We start from the raw sequence: 12,663 nt of genomic DNA on the forward strand, positions 1-12,663 counted from the left end.
CAGGTCTGCGGAGCGTGATTTTTCATTTTCTAGATCTGCTTGATTAGAGAATGCCATCACTTCCATTATAGCAAGAGGTAGAATTAAAGGCTGTAAATCCTATGGCTAAGGGTGGCATAGCCAAGTCGTTAGGGCCAGAACGCTGGAGTTAAACACCATGCTGGGAGGCTGAATTGAAACCATGGGATTAAATCAGCAGACTTAAGTTAGTCAGACTCAAGGCTGGCATGAGGAACTTCAGGCGTAATGTTTTGAAGGATTAGGCAGGAAACAAATGCTTTAGCTGCCCTCTAGTCTCCTGGAAAACCACCTTCATTTCCAGGAGAAAAGAAGTGACATGTGCCAGATGTACGCGAGACTTTGCATTAGTAAATTAACAGGGCTATAACACTCAGGCTTGTGCTGCCTTCTTTAATTGCCTGACATGCACACAGAATGCCAAATTATGTTCTCTAAAGGAAACTGAATGCAGATTATGCTTTGCAGCTCTTTGCACTATTGGTTAGCAGGTACATATCATGCTGAACATCAGGAACTCACTCCACAAGAGGTGAAGGGGCTGCTACTTGTGTAGTTCAGGTGCATGCCACCCAAAGTCTGCAAAGTTGTGACAGTCGGGTAAGCTGTTGACCTTTTTCTAGCGTTGTGCCTTGGACTTGTCACTCTTCTTTCTGAGACCTCATTTATAGTAGGTTTTGAATTGGAAATAATTGTGAAGGACTGTGGCTGCTTTTATCTTTTATGTTCTCACATAGGGACAAACGAACCTTTTAAAAAAGGAATAATTCACCACCACTATGTCATGTGGGTGTAGTGCAGCAATGCAAACATAGTTACTGTAGATGCATAGACACATATGTGTATACTTGGAACTGAGTAGTTAAGGATAAAGCTACAGTATATAGGTGTGGTGCAAAGCACAGTGTGACCCACTGCTGGAGAGAATTGACTGGGATCTTCTCACTGCAGTTCAGGTGTTAGAATCATTTGAATGGTGATTTGTTCTTGGCTGTCTTAGGAGCAAAGAAACAAAGTAAGATGGGAAGTAGTCCTTATAATGTCATTAGTTAATCCCCATGTCGTCCTTCACACCCTGAACTCCCACCCCCCAACCATCCAAACCTAAAGCAAAAAGGTTCTGGGTTTATTGCAGTATTTATTAGGTTCTTTTATGATACCCATTGCTAGAGGAGGAATGAAGGCAAATGGAAACTTCTAACAAGTTCTTCTACTGTCTTCTCTTCCCCTATCTCTACCTGCTAGCCTTGCTAGGCTGTTGAGCTGCAGAAAGAAGGTTTGCTCTATTAGATAAAGTATTGGTTTGATTTCAATCCCCATCTGGTTTTGGCACACTGTGTCCTATCTTTCCCTCCATCCCTGCCTTTTCCCTTATTTGTAGTAAAAGGAACATGATCCCTACATGGTAAATATCTTATCCTCAGTCCTTGTTCATTTTCTCTGATATCTTGATGTCCTGTCTTTGTCATCCTACCTATCAGAGCATAGGTAGCCAAATTTCCTTGGGATTCTCTTGGCTTCGCATCATCAGTTGGTTACACATGGTGCTAATAATGCACAGGTGGTGGGGTCTGTCCCTGTATACCATGAATTTAAGAGTTGAGCTCAATGATCCTTGCAGATCCCTTCCAACTGGGAATATTCTGTGATTTCTGTGATCTTCCTCAGTTGCACACACCATGGTGAGTTGCAGGTGAAGGCAGCTGAGACCCCATAGCTCCATTCTGTGAGAAGTCTGCTGCAGTTTATGGGATAAGCGTTAGTTCATATAACCCTTCCCCTGACCCTCTGTTCTTTCTTGAATAGAGAAACCATAATAGTGGCAATATATTTTCTGCTGGTTTCTCTATTGCACATAAGCAGCCTGGAGTGCCACGGTTTGTTTAGACTTAGCATCTGCTTGCCCTCTCCTTTCAGGGTGGTTTCTACCAGAAGTGTTTTGATACTAATGTAATCTGGAATCAAGAATGGAGGGATTTTGGACAGGTCATTTACCACTGTGACAAAGAGGTTTACTCCACTTTTGCTCATCTGTACAGTGACAAAAGAGCTAATGATTAGACTGAGTTTTTTGTGGAGGTATTGACTTGCATCCTGCCCCTGGAACACCCTTTGCTAGAACTGTGGATAGCAGCTATAGATTTTCTCTCTAAAGGCTGCATGTAAATCCTACACTGCCACAAGCAATATGGTGTATACTTGAAGGATTTTTTGGTGATCAGTAGCCTCGTCTGCTTTGGTGGTGTCTCACCTCTATCCCTGGAGACACATGATAAATAATGTTTTCAGACCCAGACTCCAGTGCACACAGTCTTTCTCTGGTTTTAGCAATAGTGACATTTAAAGAATTTAAATAATTGCCTTACCAAACTTCAGTTGGTAATCACAGAGGGTTGAGACAGAGCACTGGATTTGCTTTTCTCCATTTGGAAAAGTCTTTTTGAGCTGTTTCTCCTGTTCTCAATAATGACAGTATTTGCTGATACACGTTTGCTGGGAGTGGTCTGGGTTCACCAGAGTGTTCCAGCTGCTCTGCAGTGCACTGAAAATGCAAACCAGCTGCAGGTCTGGCTTAACTCAAGCCAGGTTTGTGGCTGGTTTGCATCACTGGAGCAGTGTAAAGTACCTGAAGCATGCCAGCTAATCTGGCCTATTGGTGAACCATTATGAATGACTTGTTTTTCGTCTTGTTCTTTACATGTAACTTTATTTATAGTCAAAGCCCATGGAAATTGCATAGATTGTATCACTAAGGCAAACTTTGTGTTCTGAACTAAAGTCTATAAAATTAGAGTATTTTTTAAGCCAGAACTTTTTCTTCTTAACTGAAATGAATTTATCAAATTACACACTGTTCTTCTGTACTTCTCAGTTACGGATTTCTTTTAAGATGCTTCTTCTTATTATTAGATCAAATAATGATAATGATTGAGACCTAAAAGAGTAGGCTTTATAAGTTTTATTTTGCAAAAGATGTGCCCAGCTTTTATTCCAAATGCATAGATTTTTTTTCTAGTTTATTGAGAATGTATGCAATAGTGGTGTCACTATTGTCTGAAATTTACTGATTACAAAATACTTCGAAGATTTTGAGAGAGGGAAGGAAATTGGCCAACCATGACTTTTCTTCTGTTTATAGTAAATAATAGTTGCCTACCTTCAATAGTATGATGAGTGTTCAAAATATGCCATAAATATTAATTACCAATTACATTAGTCCATATGTAATAATGTTTTTCATAACCATCTCTTTCTCTGAGGCTGTTATAGTTTTGAATGTGTGATGCATGTTTTTAAACAGTATAATACAATAAAGAATGATAGAAGTGTCATTACAGCTATGCTGATCTTTTTCAGAACCCAGAATTTTTGCTCTTCACCTAGAAATATTTTTGCATAATGAAAATGGCGTGATTTAAAATAAAACCCACTTTCTGGATAAGCATATTGGCATTCAAGTCAGAAATTGTATTTCTCTGATCAGCTGTATATTGAAAGAAAACATGTCAGAATTTGCAAAGTTTTTCTAGACTTTGAGGCAAAACGCCGAAGAATTAATTACTGCCTCATATTAATTAAGATAACAATGCAAAGCCCTTCATTAGAAGCATAGGAAAAGTTCTTCCTTGGTCCTTGGAGAGAATATTATATGCAAGCCCTGTTGTGTGGGTTGCAAGGTGTCACTGGAATTTATATGCATTACTGCAATTAGACAAGTAAATGTAGCATGTCCAGATAGGTTTAAAAGTTGGATGGCTGTTTGTTACTTGCTGGAAATCACTTGAAACCTTGCTGCTCAGAGGCAGCTGTTCACAGGTCCTTCACCTCTCCCCAGAGATAGCTGGAAGACTCTGTTGTTGGACCCTGTCTTTTATGGCAGAAGCAGTAAACATGACAGGTTGTTTGGGAGCCATCTGTTTTAAAATGGTTGCTGCTTTGTATGCAGTAATGAACTTGAGATCAGTTTTCTGTCTGTCTTCAATAGTAACAGCCTTGTTTGGTGTCACAACAGGTGGAAGTTGATGGGATGAAACTAAATGTGACCAGCGAGTGGAACCTGGCTTCACCCTTGTTGTCTGTCACCATTGATGGCACTCAGAGGACCATACAGGTAATCTCACCAAGGCCTCTTTGGGCATGCAAATAATACTGAAACGTGGAGTCTAAACCTGCTGCATCACAAAATTTATGTGATGTTGTACAAATAGCAGAATGTTTCTACTTTGAGACAAATTCACTCCACTAAAGTTCTGGATGCACTCCAAGTTACTTACCTAGAGTTTTGAATGTCTTGCTTTTAATGAGATGTTCCTTATTTAGACAGAAGTTTACCCCAGTTTATAGGCTGTCTTTATTTAGTGGCTTGTGAGGAGACAGAGTTTCTTAATCATGTAAAAAATAAGAAATGCTTTACTGCAAAAAACCAACCAACCAAAAAAACTGATCAACTGAAACAAAATGGAAAAACTCCCTCCTAACCTACCGCACAACAAATCCCACATGGGGACCTACAGTAAAATTAGTCTCTCCCTCATATTTGGATTGTGTGATTGTTACACTTCTGGGCCATTGCAGTTTGAAAGTCACAGGCAGCAAATCTCTCATGTAACATGTTTTTTTATATACTTATAAGAAATGTGATTAGTTCCATGATTTGAAAAAAGTCGAAAACATCCCAAACTTATGTGGCTCTAAGAAAAGAGAACTGAAAAGCTTAAAGAGGTTGTATTTTCTTTTCTTCTGAATACTTATGTCTTCGAACACACCAGAGAATACTTTTCTAAATGTAAGCTCAATCAGGATTTACATATTTGTTGACAAATCATTTATTTACAAATATCTATTGATCCTGGCAATAATGAAAAACAAATCAAAACTTACTGAAAGTATTTTTCTATGTACAACAGTATCTATTTCCTATACATTTATCAGTGATACAATGGTCAGATTTCTCATAATTTACAATGAAATGCGTGAATTTAGTTTTTCATTTTTACCCCAGTAAATTATCCAGCTGGAAAATACTATTTTTGCTTTGATTGAATTTAAAAGACTGCAACTTGAAAATAAAAAGTTATTGTATCTTTCAAGGTTAGTATTGCCTGAGAGTGAAATTTTTATTATGTTCCCAAGTAAATTCTGGACGTAAGTTCTGTAGATTTCTTGGGAGGTTTATGCCAGCTTCAAGGAGTGTGTATATCTAAAATAACTTTTTAGGTGTGTTTTTGGTGTGTGTCTATCTAAAATAAATTTTATTTTTAGGTGTGTTTTTCTTTTTTTACTATTTTAATACTGGTCCATTTTGGTGCCGTTTTATAAAGTACATTACTAATTTTGAACAGGAAAAAATACCAGTGTATGAATCTATAAAACCTGCCTAGGTGAAAAGCATTATGTTTAGAATGGATAACTGTGTCACAACACCTCATTCCAAACTATATTACTGTATGACTGGATATATAACTAACAGTAGTAACACCATTTAGCTAATAAGAGTTGAATTTGCACATAAAATTAGTTTCAAAATTAATGATCATATGATATGAAGAAGCTTTCTCCTAGGAGCTGAGCCAGCAGTAGTGTTACTTGCACTCCCTGAGTATGACCAATCCCTATGAAATACTGCAGATCTAGCCACAGCAACATGCAATGAGCTGACTGCATGGCATCTAGGCCAACAGAATGTGGAATAAGCACATATATGTTGTTTCCTTCTCAGATTTTATCTGCCTTTGCTTTTAGCAAAGAAACTCAGTCGCTTGAGAAGTTATTAATCTTTTAGTGTATATATGTAAATTTATGGGAACCTTAAACTTGACCTCTGATAGTCTCTCGCTGGAATCAAAATTGGTTTTTTGGTTATATATTTCTGTAGACTTGCCCCACTGCAAGAACCAAATTAGACAAGTGTATCCCTGTAGGTCAATTTGTCTCCAAAAGCAATTGACCCCTGAGTCTTGAAGTATCTTTCTGCAAAACTTAGCCCTAGAGCCATTTAAGCAACAAATATGGATGAATCGAATAATTCCAGCTGTGCTTTATTAATTTTCAGCCAATCTAATTTTTCTTCATAGTTGATTTCATTCTTCTAAATTTGCTCAACCAAATAGAATCTTTGTGAATGTTTTATTCCTTTGAAGGTTGGATTTGTGCACTTTTGCTCAATCCTACAGTCTGGCCACAATCTAGCAAAGCACTTAAACATAGAAATAGGGAATAAATAATTTAAAAATGTTTTGGTTTGAAATGTATTTATGTAATTATAGTGTAGGCATTCAAATTTCTGCATATCTGTTGCATGTTTAAAAATAACTAATTTAAGCATGCTTTTGTGTTTTCACTCCTCTGCTAAAGGCTCAATGAGAATTAGAGCAAAGCAGAACACCAATTCTGCTCCAGAGTTATGAAGGGCCTTTGAGTTTAAAACTCACATTTTCTAGGACATTTTCTAGAATATGAGACCTGAGTCCTGAGAAGTACATGCCATGGTACAGTCTGTCTAGGGCATACCAGGGCACAACAAGGATGTGTGGCAGCCCCCCTCCTCCTGCTTTTGTTTCCTGTGTGAGGAAGCCCATCTGTGTGCAGCAGATGGGAGCTGCAGAGTGCCTGGCCAGGTCCCCAGATGAGAGTGGGACCAGAACCCTGGGGTATACTGCAGGTCCTGTGGCTGCAGCATAAGGGCTCTGAAATCATTGTGCTGCTTTGGGTTACTGTGAAATCCATAGCATCTTATACAAAGTGATGAAGTGGTGAAAACTTGGGATCATTTGAGCAAGAGACTTCGGAGATACAGTTTCCAGGGATCGGGGTGTGGGCAGACCCCATGGCATTTCTTGTAGGACTCAGATTTCATCATGGGCGATTTTTTTGTGGCTGTTTTTAGTAGTTTCTCAGTTAATCCCAGTTTCTTAACATATTCTCTGCTTATGACTAAACTCTACCTCTCATTTGGTGAGGCTGAATTTAACACATCCTGAAGTGCAGAATTTTGTTCAGCAAGTAAATGACATTTTCTTGTACAGAAATACTTGACCAAAATGGTTTCCCGTACTTGTTTCAAAAGATGTTAGTGGCTCAGAATTTGACTTACACCTAGCTATTATGAATTTGGACTTTGCTGAAAATCAAAGAACTGTAGGAATATAGTTGCAATACACCTTCCTCAGATTTGAGGGGATTGGGTTTTATTTAATTGCAAATGCATGTTTAAAGTACTCACATATATAAAACAGAATTTGAATATGATATAACCTTTTAGGAAATATTTAGAATAAAAATAAATGAATAAATGAGGGTCTTAATGATTCTTGTGAAGAGTGAATGGAAAAGTAGATGTTGATTTGAGTTGTGGAAAAGAAGAACAAAAAAATTCCAGTGGAAACTGGAAGGGAGAATGGTGGCTCAGTATGGTATCCTGGAAAATAATGACAGTTGGAAGAAAGACAACAGGCATATTATGGGACAATTTTACATATTTTGGGGACATTTTTACTTCCCTGTCTCTTCTCCCATATACAAGTAAGCTATATTTCAGTGAGCCCTGTGCCCACACAAGTTGTCTGTCTCCCAGTATGAACTGAGGAGCAGGTGAAAGGAAGGAAAAAGCTGTCTTTTTTCCATAGTGTTTGAACATAATCTATTCCTCATGGGAACTAGAATCTAAGAGGACCTCAAGATAAGGAATCCATGGTGTCCAGTAGATGGGCTGGAACATAACTGCAGCTCTGTCCTTACTAGTCAGGTTGCATGGGACAACCTTCTGCTGGGACACTGCACAGGAACACCAGATATCAGCAGGGTGAGGAGGTTGCTCAAGAAAAAAATTAGTCTGAGATCCTCAAAGCAACAACTGCTGGTGTTTGGGCAAGTTCTCAAAAACCACCCTGCCAACCACTCAGATTTCGAGGCTGCACTTTGGCAATGCTACATGGACAAATTTTACAATTGCTTAGTGCCTGTTGAATGCTGTGCCTTCATTGATCCCACCATCAAACACTCAAGTCATCCTTAAACACCTTTTACTTGCAGATATTTCCCTGTAGCAAAAGGATGCTGAACCAGAACCATAGAGTGGTTTAGTTTGAATTATTTGTCACCATCTTTGCCAATGCTTTTGTACCCCTTAGATCCATCATATGCACCCAGCCTTTTCACTGCCAAACTATTGGGCCCACAGCTCTGCTATCTTGCTGTTATGAAACCTTCCACCCTGTAGAGGTAGTGTAGGCATTCTGCCTGGACCCTGGAAAATTGTTGGTGGCTTTTGGCACCTTCAGGAAAGCAACTCTACAATAGCACTGGTGGTACCTCCTTTTTTGTATTTCGTGGCTTTCAGAGAATTAGTCACTGATGAACTGAAGCTCTGTAGGATGTAGTGAGAACTCAGCTGGACAAGGTCCTGAGTAGTTGAGTATCACCTTGACATTAGCCTTGCTTTGAACAGGGAATATGATTACCTGATTTCCAGATGAACCTTCCAGCATAACTGTTCTGTGTCTGTTGAGCATCCCAAACTGTACAGTAAAGAGGTCTTTATCAGTCACAGCAAGGTGTAATTAAGAGAGTAATGGAGTTGCTAAACAAGAACATGATCCTGTAAAGCTGAAATCATCAGTCTCAAGCTTCAAGTGTTTTTGTGAATGAAATAGATGAAGATTTATCAGGGGAGCTTTCTCTACTTAGTGTTAAAGGGAATTTGGTGGTGGCATCACTTATTTTTTCATTTAATTTATTTATTGCATCAACAATTGCAGCAGGAGTAGTATATTCTGCATCCTGGGGTATGACAAATATAAGTGCTTCTCTGATACAATGTTTCTTTAGATTATTATTTTGGTCTATAATAACAGAAGAAATGAGAATGCTGTAGGTTATGAAGTCTTTGTTCCAGGAAAATATCTGACAGGAGAACAAAGCCTTTGCCCAAGTATTCATTTCCTACAACTCTTTAGAGACTTTTTTCATATGCGTAATTTTTTTACTTTTGTAAGAAAAATTACCTTTTTTTCATTTTGCTGTTTTGAGATCTCAGATGTAATCTGTGATAATGATATGATACATTATATAGGTTTTCAGTCTAAAGTATCATTACCTCAGAACGTTCATTTTCTTAACCCCTGAAAATTATTTTGGGAAGGTTTAGTGAGCAGTGTTTATGACTGTTTGACAGTCCATTTTTTAGTGCTGTGAAATTACTGCACATACTCTGCTGTTGTCCTTTAACCATGACTTCAAAATTATTCTTGCTAAGCTGTCTCCAGAAGAGGGACTCAGAATGATCTGCAGACATTTGGTTATCCTATATCCACATAGCTGTACTTTTGGGTAGAGAAAAGCCACTGTGAGCCCCAGCACTGAATTCCTGATGGCCACATGATTAACCTGTAGCTCACTCCCTGTTTTTTTTTTCAGCCTGTTCCAGTTATGCTGACCTAGCCAAATCTGGTACAAATTTCTTGTCTGTGGTTCAAATGCAGAATATGTGAAGGGAAGGGAAAAATTAAAGGGAATAAAAGCTCATGAAACTACAGCAGAAGAGCTAAAAGCACACACCACTACCTTTACCAAGTCTTTGATGAAAATGAGTGTACTTTCTTTTTTTCATTCAGGAAGGAAATGAGTGATCAACTGATATGTTAAATCAATCCCTGTCTTACTCAAGATGTTAATCAAATAACATTAGTTGTCATGGTATCTTATGCCATATTTTTTTCCTCTTGGAGCTATCCATTTTCAAGACAAACAATATTCAGGATGAATAACTGTAAGGATTCTGTATGTGTCCAAGGAACAAAGCATTGTGTTCAGTTGCTGACAGACATTATAGATTTATGATATCTAAACCCTGAAAGATGAGAAATGGTTCTCTTGAACATGGTAATACATTCAGAGAGTAAAGGGGAAGGAAGAGGAGGGGCAGAAGAGTGAGAAAGGGCTATGGATCCTATCAAGAATTTTTCTCAGGGCAGTCACAGACATTATCAGATCTGGAATCACATGGAAGCATTTTGACTGCATGATTTCCCCCCCTTATAGGAGCAGGATGTATCATGGGTAATGTGTCCAGAAGTTCTAGTCACTTTGTGATTCAATGTAGTAACAGCAAAAATTTAGAAATTCACAGAGAAGACTAAATGCCTAATTATTGTATTGTTGTAAATCTCGGGATGAAGCAAATGCCCTTTATATTAATTCTTTACTAACATCAGATAAACAGTATTTCCTGTGGAGTTGGGGGGTGGGGCAGGCAGGATTTTGTGGGTTTTTTTGTTTGTTTCTTTTGTTTTGATTGTTTCTTTTTTGTTAGCTTTAAAACCTGTCATCTACTTTTTTGTAACACCTACCTATCTCAGAGGATTAAAGAAACACATGAACATACTTACAAGGCACTCTCTGTAGTTGTAATAGCATACCTGCAGTGGTTTTAATATTAAAAAAAAACTTTACAAAAAGAAGTAACACGTAACAGGCACATTGGATATCACATAAAGAAATATTGGGAAGGATCTGTGTTTCTATTTTTTTGTTTATGGGAGGACAGAAATTCCGAAGTCATCTACTGCAAATAAATCCCAGGCATTAAGAGAACTAAAAAGTAGCAATATGGTGCCTCAGCCTCTTAGAAACTGCACCTGCACAATTATCTGTGTGGATTGATGCCTTGTAAGTCACTCACCCTATATTTAACATCTATATTTGTACTGTTTGGGAACAGGTTCCATTTAGTCCCTGGAAAGGGTCTGAGGTAGCTTGCAACAGGTGCCAGGGGAGGCCAGTATTTCAGCATTCTGGCAGGATTCCTTTTACTGGGAAAGACTGCTTCAGCACAGTGCCACTAACATAGTCTCAGACATCTTTCACAAGTCAAAACACTTCACATACAGCACTTGATCATCTCTTTCCCCGCTGGATGATTGCTGCCCTTGTAAGAACCTGGGAAATGTGGACATGCCCTGAGGAAGAACAACTCACTGAGGCTTCTTTTACTATAAAGTGTGAACTGAAACTGGTAATGGCTAAGGGTAGAGCAGTGCACAAAATCAGGCTAACTTCCCATCTGTAGTTTAATGCTCTAAGGGGAGACAATGATGGCACCACCAGTGCAGAATGTGAAATTGTGAAAAAGTGAGGTGATTCCCAAAGTGGCAGGGCTTGTGAGGGTGAACAAGTTGAATGTGTTGAAATGAAGTTCTGCTTTCTAGAAGGAGAGGGAAAATGAGACTGGTAATGTCAAAACAATCACCATTTTTTATTGAGAGGATGATTTAAAAGTTTCACAGCTACTTCTGCAGATTTTTCCTACTTTCTGACCCAACCATGGGACTCCAAAGCTAGGAGTGACATAGGTGGAAGATGGAGCTTTCCAGACATCCAAGCACCCTCGTGTGTACAAAATCTCATAGATAAGTACTAGCAAGTGAATCTGTTAGAACTTTACAAGTTAAATTACTGTGATGTTTTTTTCCCCTGATTTCCCTATGGTGGGAATAATTTGGTTTTTTTTTTTTTTTTTAATTAAACCTATCTGGGAATGATTCTGGCCTGTGTTTTTTTAGGTGGAATTTTCAAGAATTTATAAGTATTCACCTAAAAGATAACATCCTCCATTTGAAATTCCTGGCAAAAGATGTTCAGAATTTTTGTTAGTGAGTAGTTGAAACGAAGCAATAGGAGCTGGGCTGCAGGAAATTCTGCGTTCTGAAAAACAGCAGCATGCTGGGAAACTACCAGTGTTTTGCTCAAAATTTTATCTGCAGCCTATCCATAAATTTTCTGGGCTTGTAATTTTGGTTTTGTTTTGGTACTTTGCTGTGTGTTTTTCAAATGGGAATATAGTCATGCCATAGCTTGAAAAAATTGCAAAAAACATTGGCTGAGTGGCAATCTGTGTGCTTTCTGTCTCCAGAAAAAAAGAAATGGTCTCCAGCTTTTACTTTCAGCAAATAAAGCCAGTATATAGTAGTTCAATATAATTGTGTTTGAGAAGGTTCTGTATCTATTTATCTGATTGCTTTTGCCAGTTCAAATTAATTCTGAGTTTGGGGGATATCATTACTTTTTCATTTGTAAGCAAAGCAAAAAAAAATTTGGTCTGTTGGAATTGCTTTGGTTTTGTATTGTTCCTTTTCTGGAGCTGCTGCCTTCCAGTGCCTTGGAGAGTCTTAGAGACCAGAATATTTGTGGAAAATATTCTAAGATCTTGTTGTTGTCTAATAATGTCAGTTAAGAACGTCTTTCAGTAATATATATTTTATGTTTTCTTGAGCTGCTTTATCCTTCTTCATGTGAAGGTTGTTACCATTTTATCAGCTAGTGCTCATCCGTTGCAGGTTTAATGCAAAGCTGATTGTAACCCTACTGCATCTTACAATGAATACATCATTGATACCCAGCTAAGTGGAAATAATTTTCTATGGCAAAGCAGAAGAATTTAAAGTCATATCACACTACCCTCTTGTAACTTAGTGGGATTTACAGATTAAAATGGTTATTTATTAAATGACTGTGGTATAGCATACACAAGATAGAGGAGGAGAATCAAACACATTTTGTATGATTGTATACACTTTTCTATTTTTACATGTGTGCATAAGCATTTTGTTTGTATATACATAGCATATGCAGTATAGCATACTGTAACCT

General features: G+C 38.1%; 1 protein-coding gene across 2 annotated transcripts in view; it reads left to right on the forward strand.

The window, feature by feature from the left end:
• PCCA (propionyl-CoA carboxylase subunit alpha) overlaps positions 1-12,663 on the forward strand; it is a 269,931-nt gene that overhangs the window by 195,169 nt on the left and 62,099 nt on the right. For both annotated transcript variants that reach the window (XM_041423356.1, XM_041423355.1), the window contains one exon: positions 4,031-4,129. In XM_041423356.1, coding sequence (XP_041279290.1) covers positions 4,031-4,129 — 99 coding nt within the window. The remainder of the gene's footprint in view (positions 1-4,030; positions 4,130-12,663) is intronic.

Source organism: Onychostruthus taczanowskii, unplaced genomic scaffold (genome assembly GCF_017590055.1).
Source record: "Onychostruthus taczanowskii isolate IOZ18803 unplaced genomic scaffold, ASM1759005v1 scaffold77, whole genome shotgun sequence".
Lineage (NCBI taxonomy): Eukaryota > Metazoa > Chordata > Aves > Passeriformes > Passeridae > Onychostruthus > Onychostruthus taczanowskii.